We start from the raw sequence: 11,865 nt of genomic DNA, 5'->3' as shown, positions 1-11,865 counted from the left end.
AAGTGCCTGTCAGGCGATCACTGTACCTTCATAATAACAGGAAAATCACTGTCAGGATCCCAAATGATTCTCAGCCATTCTGTCACTCATTCTCTCTCTCTTTTTTTCATTTATTTCAATTCATTCCTCAGAATAGTTGGGCTCCATTAAAGTGCCATGTCCCACCTCTATTTGAATAAAGTTATCTGTTTTTTTTTTTTTTTTACCCCTTATCTACCAGGAGGCTAGAGAACTTTTGAAATAGCATACTGATTTGCTTTTACTCTTTTCTTGTACTTTGGAATTCCTTCTTTAGAAAGAGAAAGAGTGTGTGCACATAGGAAATTACCATCTGAAGCAATACTGAATTTTCTATTTCAAGTCAGGTAGGGGAGGTGAATTTTAGGATCTTGTGACTAGAAGCCAACACAGGCACTGAGAGAACTAGAAAATACTGATTCATATTTTCTATTCATCGTATTGCTAAGAAAACTGATGCTCTTCGTATAATGTTAGTGGTAAATCCTTTGCCAGTAGCACAGAGAGTTGTTGTAGAATACATAAGGAATATTCACTCATGGACCATTCCAAGTACGCTATCTTCAAAAGAAATTAAAAATAACATTGGCTTGCTCCATATATAAAAAAGAGTCTTAACTTTGTCTTAATTAAGGTCACAGATAGAATTGTCCCCCCTTTTTATTGTAGCAGACATCTGCACACTGGGTGCTATTTTGGTTTGAGAGAAGCAGAAGCAAAGTGTTTTTGGTTTTTATTTCCTAAATTTCTTATTGCTTCCATTAGGCTAGCTTTTAGTGCATTTACAAAACGAACCTCTGATGTGCTTACAAGGTCCCTCTCCCTAGGACCTTCCTCTCCCAGCCTTCTCCTGCAGAGGTCTGGCCACTGAGACCTATTTGGCTGCGGTATCCTAGGCCAAGGTTGTTCTCACCTTCACTAAGGAATTCATTCTCATCCATATTCATGATTTTGGAAACTTCAGATAAAACCAAATGATCCTTTCTTTCCTTTTTGGCTTGGATTGATGATAGGGTTTAGGACTTGTTTTTTGAAAATAAGATTTTTAGAATCATGTCAGAGCTATCAGAATGGATATGTTGATGCTGTATGCACAATGTTGCTGTCTTCTGCTTCTGCCTGTGGCTTACAAAGGAAACAAAAACTAATAAAATAGCACAATTTCCAAGCTCTACTTAGATTCTAGTCTCCGTAACATGGCATGTGGAAAATAAAGTGAGTGCTCCAAAGAGATTGTTATATGTGGTTGCTCTTATATGTGGTTGATCTTGTGGTTGCACAAGATCTTAGCTCTTGTGCAGTGTTTCTTAAATAGTTCTCTAGGATTTTCAAATAACCCATATGCTCTGCGGGGACTGAAAAATAAAGCTAGCATTCCTGCTGGAGAGTAGAGGATTAGGCAGTGCCACGTCCTTCTGTGCTTTCAGCAGGTCGGTCCTGTAGGCCCTGGTAGATGGAAAAGACTCAGAGCTTCTTAGAAAAGAGTCAGGAAGACGGACAGGCTGAATCTGCATGCAAGCACTGGTGGAGCTGATCATGGAGTGTCTGGGAAGACAATAGGATAACTTGTCCCCTTCCACAGACAGATCACTGGAGAACAGTTGGTCATGAAGCGCACAGGAGTATCAGCGTGAAGGAGACAGCTTCCTTTACCTTTCAACCACTTTCCTCATAGTTGAGAGGTTGAGATAAGGAATGGGGCCTGCCGAGGGAAATAGAAAAGAAGCCTAGGGTAGTCTCAGATTTGCTCTTCATCTCACACTTACCCATTCCTAGAGCCATGGTCCTTAAGCCCTTATGCAGGTAAGTGAGGTTTACTCATTTCTTTGTAAAATAAATTGTCTTAGTCCTGAAGAATGAATAGAACAATCAATACCCACAATGTCACCTGCAGCACTGAGCACCTAAACATTACAAAGTGTGTCTTTCACAAAGTCCTACTTCCTGGCACACTTTCTTTTGTTTTGAGACAGGGTCTCACTCTGTTACCCAGGCCACGATCTCAGCTCTCTGCAACGTCTGTCAGCCTCCCAGGTTCAAGCAATTCTCCCACCTTAGCTTTCCCAGTAGCTGGGACTACAGGCATGTGCCATCATGCCTAGCTAATTTTTGTATTTTTTGGTAGAGATAGGGTTTTGCCATGTTGGCCAGGCTGGTCTCGAACTCTTGATGTCAGCTAATCTGCCTTCCTCCACCTCCCAAAGTGCTTACAGGTGTCAGCCACTGATTACAGGTGTGAGCCACCATGGCCGGCCTCCAGCATACTTTCTAAAATCTGAGTCAATGGGTATGGTAATTAAGTAACACTGAAGTATGCCCAATCATAATGGGTGGGGGCAGCATATTCTTCAAAGCTGATAGAAGCCTGGATTCCATAGGAAGTGATTTGGCCAAAGAGAATCCAGACAATTGGGGAGGCGGAGGAGGTGCTGTGGAACTACTGGTCTTAACAGAAGCCGACAGTGTCTGTGACTTCCCTCCTTATCACCCTTACCAACCCTCCTTCCATGTCTGGAATGAGAAAAGAGAAGGAGCATCATTTCCAGAGCCTCCAGCTTGTCATCTCCCAGGCATCTCAGAACCAGTTTCCTCTTGGAGAGCATTCAAGGAAAAAAAGTCCAGGAAATATCCTCTGAGAGTTTCATCAGGCTCTTAAAGATCACTCCTGTGGGGCCCACTGCTGTGCTTTTCTGAAACATCCATTTATTAACAGAGCCCCACTATTTTTAACATGTTCCAGGCCCTAGCACAAAACACAGATCTTAAAGAACGTTTACGCAGAATCCATGCCGAGTCTCTGCTCCTCGACCCCCCCGCTGTCGCCAAGTCGGGTGACAATCTGGCAGAGGTGGGTAGGTTTCTCTTCTGGTAATGTCTCCTCGACCGCCACCTGCTCCCGTGATACCATCTGTTCGGTTGCACGGCCTCCCTGCTTCCCCTCGTGGGTGCTGTCCACCTCTCTGCCCTCCTTCTCTGGGTGCTGGCTGCAGCTGCCTCATGGACTGGGGTCTGGGACTCAAATACTTTCTTGAGCATATGCTGCTAATTGCATTTTTAAGCTGCTCCCTGCCCCTGAATTCTTTCTTTTGTACCTACCCTATTTTCCTCCTGAATGTCACCCCTTTCACCAGGGTGGTACTGGAGTGGAAACTGTAGACAGGGAAACATTTTCTCTTGTTACTACAATAGAAACCTACATTTCTCTGACCTGCAGTATTTTGGTTCCCTGCCAGCTTCCTTCCCCTCTAACCCTTTCTCGGTGGCTGTTCCCTTGTGCCTTTTCTGTGATTTTCTTTTTCTTTTGTAGAACACAACTGTACACTCTGAGGGAAAAAAAATACTGCGTTACAATTAAAGTGTCTTGGTCAGTTAAAAGCACATTAAAAAGGTCTTTCCTCAAGACTAGGCATGTTTATCCAAAATAGTCTTTGCATGTTTAAAATGAGAAATTTCAGAAAAATACAAGTAGGTTACTCAAAAAACAAGTAGGAAAGAGTAATGAAAGTAAAAAACTGTTTTAAAGCTATTTTTTATATTATATTCCTGCTTCAGATATGCTAAATTTTTATTAACAAATGAATTAGACTGAGTACACTTGATAAAAAATATAAGGCAGGTAGTAGATAAGAGGTGTATGTTTATATAAATTTTTTAAAGAAGTTTATAATGTTTAATCATAATCCTTCATCCTTGTTTTCCTGTCCTCAAAGAAAACAACCCCCCCCCACACACACCTTCACTCCTTGGGAAGTCATTGTGCTGGGCAGTGAGGTGAGTTGAGGCTGAAGTCAGTCTGCATATGGACTGTAGGGCCACGGACACTGACCCCATCTGGAGACCAGATGGTGCCATGTGCGGGCAGGCCCATCTGCTGTCATGAACTTTAGCCTCGGTCTGACAGAAGCTTGTGTGGCACATAATAGTGGCTAAGTATGACATTCCTTTATAGAAGCACTACCCCCAAGAGGTCACTTTTCAGATATTTTAGCCCAGACCTAAACTGTCACTTGCAGCATTGAGCACCTAAGCATTACTTATGGTGCCTTGACTTTAGGCCTAGGCAGGCCCTCTTTTGAATCTGCACATTTTCTAAAAGCAGGGCCCAGTTATGGCCATGATCAGCCACAACTGACCAGGTGCCACGTACCATGGCAGTGTCTGGAGTTTGTGCATGTTTTCAGACAGTATTTACCTTTTAAATAGTATTATCACATTATTATGTAATAGGTAGTTAAATACATAACCTTGGGCCGGGCGCGGTGGCTCAAGCCTGTAATCCCAGCACTTTGGGAGGCCGAGGTGGGTGGATCACGAGGTCAAGAGATCGAGACCATCCTGGTCAACACGGTGAAACCCCGTCTCTACTAAAAAAATACAAAAAATTAGCTGGGCATGGTGGCGCGTGTCTGTAGTCCCAGCTACTCAGGAGGCTGAGGCAGGAGAATTGCCTGAACCCAGGAGGCGGAGGTTGCGGTGAGCCGAGATCGCGCCATTGCACTCCAGCCTGGGTAACAAGAGCGAAACTCCGTCTCAAAAAAAAAAAAAAAATACATAACCTTCATTTATGCTTTTATGAAATTATGCTTGGCATGTCTACTTGGAACTATTTGTTTCGGAAAGGGAACCAAAATCACAAGTCTTTTAAAATGTGTGTTTTTGAACTACATATTTCAAACACATGTTTTAAAACTGATCATAAAAGTAACATACCTGAAAGCTGAAATACTATACACTGTCCTTGAGAGGTAACCATATAACCCTTCAAACACACAGCTTCGAAAACAGCCTTGTTGAGTCTTGATTCAGTGATGCAGTTGTCATCTTTATCTATTTCCTCTTTCAGAAATTTTCTGTTTCTTGTATTTTATCCCTTTTATCATGAAGTGATTCAGGCTAACTTTCCCAGCAAAGGTAAAGTTGTTGCCTTCGAGACGTAAGTAGAAAAGTGAGTGAAAATGGCCTCCCAGACTGAAAAGTTGACTCCAGTTAAATTTTTATAGGTAACTCCCGGGCACCTCTGATATTCTATTGGGGAATGACAGTCTGCAACTATGGGGTCAGCTCAAGGTGCTCTCTTTTTTAGAATTCTCACTTTCTTTGCTTACTTTGTTACCTTTTCTTTAGCTGCATATGTTATCCATCTCTGGTGTTGGGCCTGGCTAATTGAATTCTAAAATCCTCCCTTTTGTTAAATCAGAAATTACCCGCAACCTACCAGGTTCTCCTGTTTTATATTCTTGAATGCGAAGATTTAATATTATCAAGTTATCAGCTCTTAGATTATTTTAGATTCCAAATGAAAAAGGGCAAGTGACTTTGGGAGGTAACACCATACTACATCCAATGTCCATTTAAGAGGCTAAAAAAAGGCCAAAACTTTTAAAGAAAAGTCTGAAAGAGAAGGGAACTTAATTATTTTGTCTGTTTGCTATATCAGTATGCATTGGAATGCATTACCTCACAAAATCCTAACCACGACTCTGTGAGGTAGGTGGTGATAGTTTCAAAAAAACTAAAGTTCAGAGAGGTTAAATAACTTCCCGCAGACACACAGCTTGTAACAGATGGAGCTGGGATTTAAATTCACAGCTAATGAGGCCAAAGCAATTCTTTTCTCAATAGTATGCATTGCTATATAATGAAGAACAGAAGGTAAAACACTCATTCAAGCTCCCATAGTTAAGGTGATGACAGTTAAGAATGGGACAGAATAACTCTCTCAGGCATAAACATTATTTTGTATTTGAAAGAAATAAAGATTATGGTTGGAAACGGCATCAAAAACCATTGGGAAAGAGATGGATTATTCAATAAATTAGGTTGGCACAGCTCAAAGAAGTTTATTACATTATTATTATTTACTATTATTTTGGAGACAAGAGTCTTGCTCTGTTGCCCAGCTTGACCTTGAATTCTTGGGTTCAAGCAATTCTCCTGCCTTCGTCTGCCAAGTAGCTGGGGTTATAGGCACTCACCACCCACCATGCCCTGCCCAAAGCAATTTAAAAAGAAGTTTACATCTTTTCATTGCATGCTAAAATGAATCAAAAGCAAATTCAAGTTAAATATACAAATTCAAACTGAAAAATATTAATGTAAGTATTTATCAAACTGCTAGGGTAGGAAAGATTTTCTAAATTGGGGTGCAATAGAAAAAAATTGCAAAAGGAATGTTGATTAGATCTGACTATATTTGTTTTTAGTAAAAAGTGATCGGCCAGGCACGGTGGCTTACGCCTGTAATCCCAGTACTTTGGGAGACCGAGGTGGGCGGATCATGAGGTCAGGAGTTCAAGACCAGCCAGCCAACACGGTGAAACCCTGTCTCTACTAAAAATACAAAAATTAGCTGGGCATGATGGCATGTGCTTGTAATCCCAGCTACTCTGGAGGCTGAGGCAGGAGAATTGCTTGAACTGGGACCTGAGAGGTGGAGGTTGCAGTGAGCCGAAATCGTGCCATTGCACTCCAGCACTCCAGCCTGGGCTACAGAGCAAGACTCCATCTCAAAATAAATAAATAAATAAAAAGTGATGTATGTCAAAAAAAAATAAGAAGGCAAATAACAGACTGGGAAAAATATTTTCAGTGAAATTGACAGACTGAGGTAATGCTAAATTAATAATGTTTTTAATATGTAACCAATGAACAAATAATATCAAGTAACTTCAAACTTTAACAAGTAAATGGAAAAAGGCCGTAATTCACACACATACAAATACAGATATTTATGAGTGTGGGTTTTTTTTTTTTTTACTTATTTTGCAATATTTGTAAATTCACAGGAAAGTACAAAAAAAATACAGAGGGAGTTCCCATGCACGCTTCATCCCGCCTTTCCCTACATTAACATCTCTACAAGCTTGTTTGTTAAAAAGGAAAAACTCTTCAGTCTAGTGAAAACTGAAACAATTAGATTAGCACAAACATTTTCTAAATTATGGTACGCAGTGCCCTCAATATAGAAAAAACATGTTTCCTTATTTGTTGGTGTGATTAGATAATATATATTTTGCCTTAAATGTTATTAATAATTCTCCCAATAATTGATTTAAGAAATAACAAGATACAAGCAAAGACATATTTACAAACATACTAAACCATTTTCGCAAATCTGTAAACATCCTTAATTTTATTATTACTCCATGACACAAATATGTAATAAAATATTTATCAATGAAAGTCCATTGTCTCAAATAATTTTGAATGGTCAGGGAAAATGTTCACAATATAATGTTTAGTGAATGAAGCAGACAATATGTAAGCTATGTATATCTCAGTTTTTCAAAATAAAATTTATACACAGATATTTTAATATGAAAATACCAGGAAGTTAATAGGGGCCACATCCACTTCCACATTCATATCCACTTCAGTGGGACTTGAAGTGATATTTTATTTACATTTTTTAATATTTTCTATTTTGAATACATATGTTTCAGAATGCATTTTAATTTTGAAAAAAACTATCTTACAGTATTGTTTGGGGGAACTTTATAAAATTGCATATTTAGAGATATGAAAATAGCATGTTTACAGTTATTTCAGAACAAAGCAAAACGACATGTATAAAAAAGAAGAAATGTGTTAAAATGCCTATAGTGGTTATTATAGTGTGAACTATGAATGTTCCTTTTCCTCCTTTTTCTCTGTTTATTTGACTTAGAGGTGTCCAGTCTTTTGGTTTCCCTAGGCCACATTGGAAGAAGAAGAATTGTCGTGGGCTACACATAAAATACACTAACACTAATGATAGCTGATTAGCCAGAAAAAAAAAGTCACAAAAAAATCTCATAATGTTTTAACAAAATTTATGAATTTGTGTTGGGCCGCATTCAAAGTCATCCTGGGCCATATGTGGCCCATGAGCTGTGGGTTGGACACACTTGATTTAACTTTCTGTAATGTAAACAATAGATAACCGATCATGCATTGCAAATGTGAAAGGAAATTACGGAATTGAACCGATTGGGTTAATATTTTAACAAATGAGGTCCTGAGTTGTTTAAGACACCGTGCTGGAGACTTGGGGCTGCAGCAGTGCTGGTGAGTTTTTAGTACATACAGGAAGACACCACCAGAAAGGGCTGGGGGCTAGGACTATTATTATCAGTGTTGGTCAGCCGAGAAATTCTTTTGACCTATCAGTCTATAAGGAGGAAGATACAGAGAGAGCAAGAGTGATAAATTAATGAGTAGAGCAAGTAAATAAATCATGAGCATCTTTTGTGACAGGAGCACACAGAAGACACAGGACAATTCTATTGTTTGAGTGAGTGTTACAGAAGCTATTCCTTAGGATGTTTTTAAACTCAATAGCTTTATGCCTGGCTCTTTTAAGGACAGAGACCTTTTCCTTAAAGTTAACAGCTGTGATACTTAAGATTCTACAGTGATCTCTGTTAGGGTAGAGAAGAGGCTTGCTTTACAGAAGCCTGCATGGTATTAAAATGGGTAGGATCATTAATACCTTGGGCAGATGCCTTATTTGGGGAAGGGATATATGTTTCGACAATTTATAGATACATATTTACAAACAGAAGCAACCAATTTATAAAGGGATCACTGTATTTTATTAATTATGGAAATCTGCTGTGGCCCTCTTGTCATAGCATTCCCTCCCTATGTGACTGAGGGATGCATCCCAAATTCAGACGATTTCTGGGCAAGATATAATCTGCCTTTTCACCAAATTATTCTGGATGATATGGAAGCAACTCCTTTGTCAGCCCAATAAAAAATGTGAGTGGCTTTACTACTACCTGTCCACTCTGATTCAAAGAAATCAAATCAGCCTGTCCTGAATCTGTTCTTTTTCCTAAGGTGCCACCTCTGTGAAGCCCTCCCCAAACCAGATCTCCTTAATCAGAATCAGTCTCTTCACTTTGCCAGCACTTTGTCTCTTCCACAGTCCTGGTCTGATGCTTGTTGGATGCATTCTCTCACCACGCATTCAGGCCACAAAGCTTGCCTGGTTCATTGCGATATCCTGTCATGGCCAGCTCAGGACCATATATAAATCATTCGCTCAGTTTGTTGAGTTGAATCGAATTGCCACTTCCAAACAGAATAGAAAACACACTACCCAATGCTTTAGGTCCTCCCCAGAGGGCAAGTCCAGACCCAGTGGAGTGGAGAATGGAGGGTCACGCGAGGTTAGAAAATAATGAAGTTGTGTTGTATTATTTGTAGAGGATTATAAAGAGGACTGGGGACTTCCTTCCCTTGCACAGTCATTGTGGGTGGAAAGAGACAGACAAAGAGAATTTATATCATTCATCAATGAATAATAAATAATCTGCCACCAAGGTGCTTCTGGACCCAAATTCACTGTGTATTTGTCAAGGGACACCTCAAAAGCAGCATATTGTTCCCTCGGAGAGCATAGGGGCAGAAGAAAGCTATATTGCTCTGAACCAGCCATGCAAGAACATGCATCAGTGCAATGCAGAGGAAATTTTAGTATAAAAAGAAACATCCAGCAGTCTTAGTGAATAAGAGGATATGATTCAGAGAGCACTGGAATTTTTCCCCTTTTAAATGAAACAAAGAGTTTTAAATGAAACAAACAGACAGTTGTTTTTTTGCCTTGTGATTTGTTGCACGTGTATGAGATGTGATAGTGCCTGGAAGTGAGGTGACCATTTGCAGGAAGAACTTTCTGTTTTGCATGAGGCTTGCTTCTTAGTGTGGGAGCTGACCTCTGCTTCGAGTTGCTTATTTGCATGGGCCTGCAACCTCATGTATTGTACAACTAAATCATTTGTTTATTTTCTTTCTCTTGAGTATATTTCTAAATGTATGCATTTTTTATTTTGTTCTTCACATAGGAAAACTCCAGAGATGAAAATCGAGCTCTGGTTCATCAGCTTTCTAATGAAAGTAGACTCTCCATCACTGACTCCCTTTCCGAGTTTTTTGATGCTCAGGAAGTTCTGTTATCTCCAAGCTCTTCAGAAAATGAGGTTTGAGCACTGTTTTCAGTTAGGTGCCTCAAAAATCTCTCTTGTTGCTTTACTGATTAATCTGTTCAGTAAATAATCCATAATTTATCCATAATGATATAAGTTCTCTTTGTCTCTTTCCACCCATAATGACTGTGCAAGGGAAGGAAGTCCCCAGTCCTCTTTATAATCAAATTATGAAACACCAAACTCAGTGACCTTTTTCAGTCATTATATTCTGAGAGCTCTCTCATAGCTCACACCGTAAAAGTACAAATGTACTCCAAAAGTACACTATATGTTAAAAGAAAAAGTAAAGGTAGAGAGCATTGGATGTTTGCTCATTTCTATGACTTGATTTGTTAAATTTGTTATACCTTTTTTTTTTGAAATGGAGTCTCACTCTGTTGCCCAGGCTGGAGTACACTTGTGTATTCTCAGCTCACTGCAACCTCCGTCTCCCAGGTTCAAGTGATTCTCCAGCCTCAGCCTCCCAAGTAGCTGGGACTACAGCATACGCCACTGCGTCTGGTTAATTTTTGTATTTTTAGTAAAGACCAGGGTTTCACCATGTTGTCCAGGCTGGTCTCAAATTCCTGATCTCAGGTGATCCTCCTGCCTCGGCCACCCAAAGTGCTGGGATTACAGGTATGAGCTACCATGCCCAGCCTGTTTTCTCTTTTTTACTTTTTTGAGAAAAAGTCTCACTCTGTTGCCCAGGCTAGAGTCCAGTGGTATGATTTCTGCTAACTGCGACTTCTGCCTCCCAGGTTCAAGCAATTCTTGCACCTTAGCCCCCCAAGTAGCTGGGGTTACAGGCGTGTACCCCCATGCCCAGCCAATTTTTGTATTTTTAGTAGAGACGAGTTTCCCCATGTTGGCCAGGCTGGTCTCGAATTCCTAGCCTCAAGGGATGCACCCGCCTTAGTCTCTCAAAGTGGTATACATCTCTTCAAGTACAGGTTAATAATTTTGACTTCTACCTACTTAATAATGTATTGTATCTACTACAGAGAAGGAAATTACCATCCTGTAAATTTTTTAGTCATGGGATTTGACCTATATTGATTTATAATATATAATTATTTTTATTATAATATGATTATTATAACATTGGTTTATAGCATTTTTGTCTTAAATTGATGCATAAAAATTACACTTTCCTGAATAGCAGTTATCATAGTTAACATTGCTTTGTGTCAATGTGTACTAATAATGTTATTTCTTAAATAGAAACATAGCCATCTTGTTTATGTATTCCCATAGAAGATACTTTTTACACAAATAGCTCAAAGACAAATTGTAACTCCTTCTACTCAAACACTGATAAATTCTGAAAATGCAGTCTGAATTAATAAGAAGCTTTATAATAACAGTCTTGAGCTTGCTTACTGTTTTCCTTGTGAGAACTAATTCAGAATGTATAAGAATTTTAAGAACAGATATTTGTTTGAACACCTCCTTGGCAGATTGGTATATGGACCTTTATGAGAACAGTGCCCAATAGTATTTGTAGTGTGGGTCTCAACATGTTTGATGATATGGAGTAAGAGTTTTGTGAAAATCTGGCTTTTGTTTATTCTAACGCTAATGAATGTTATTTCTTCTTTCCCGTAGATTTCTGATGATGACTCATACGTCAGTGACATAAGTGATAATCTTTCCTTAGATAATCTCAGTAACGATTTAGATAATGAGAGACAGACCTTGGGTAAGATTTACATTATTTAATCTCTGAAAAGTTTGGGTTTTCATAGAATACTAATAAGTTGTATTGTTGACTCTTGAACAATATGGGGGTTCAGGGCATTGATACCCCACATAGCTGAAAATCCATGTATAACTTTTGACTCCCCAAAGATTTAACTACTAACAGTCTATTAACATATATTTTGTGTGTTAT

At 39.3% G+C, this 11,865-nt stretch overlaps 2 protein-coding genes across 7 annotated transcripts in view; both read left to right on the top strand.

Moving 5' to 3' along the window:
- LOC108303100 (keratin, type II cytoskeletal 8-like) overlaps positions 1 to 1,652 on the top strand; it is a 3,421-nt gene extending 1,769 nt beyond the window's left edge. The window contains exon 2 of the mRNA XM_037737968.1: positions 1,601 to 1,652. Within this exon, the coding sequence (XP_037593896.1) occupies positions 1,601 to 1,652 (52 nt within the window). The remainder of the gene's footprint in view (positions 1 to 1,600) is intronic.
- OSBPL3 (oxysterol binding protein like 3) overlaps positions 1 to 11,865 on the top strand; it is a 191,208-nt gene that overhangs the window by 134,425 nt on the left and 44,918 nt on the right. For 4 of the 6 annotated variants that reach the window (XM_017527006.2, XM_017527005.2, XM_037737917.1 and 1 more), the window contains 3 exons: positions 2,759 to 2,866; positions 9,849 to 9,983; positions 11,580 to 11,673. In XM_017527006.2, the coding sequence (XP_017382495.1) occupies positions 2,759 to 2,866; positions 9,849 to 9,983; positions 11,580 to 11,673 (337 nt within the window). The remainder of the gene's footprint in view (positions 1 to 2,758; positions 2,867 to 9,848; positions 9,984 to 11,579; positions 11,674 to 11,865) is intronic. The other 2 variants (XM_017527008.2, XM_017527007.2) reach the window with 1 other exon arrangement.

This window comes from Cebus imitator, unplaced genomic scaffold (genome assembly GCF_001604975.1).
Source record: "Cebus imitator isolate Cc_AM_T3 unplaced genomic scaffold, Cebus_imitator-1.0 Scaffold45, whole genome shotgun sequence".
In the NCBI taxonomy this organism is placed as follows: domain Eukaryota; kingdom Metazoa; phylum Chordata; class Mammalia; order Primates; family Cebidae; genus Cebus; species Cebus imitator.
The sequence above is the reverse complement of the archived record's forward strand: the minus strand, read 5'-3'. Positions and strand labels throughout refer to the sequence as shown.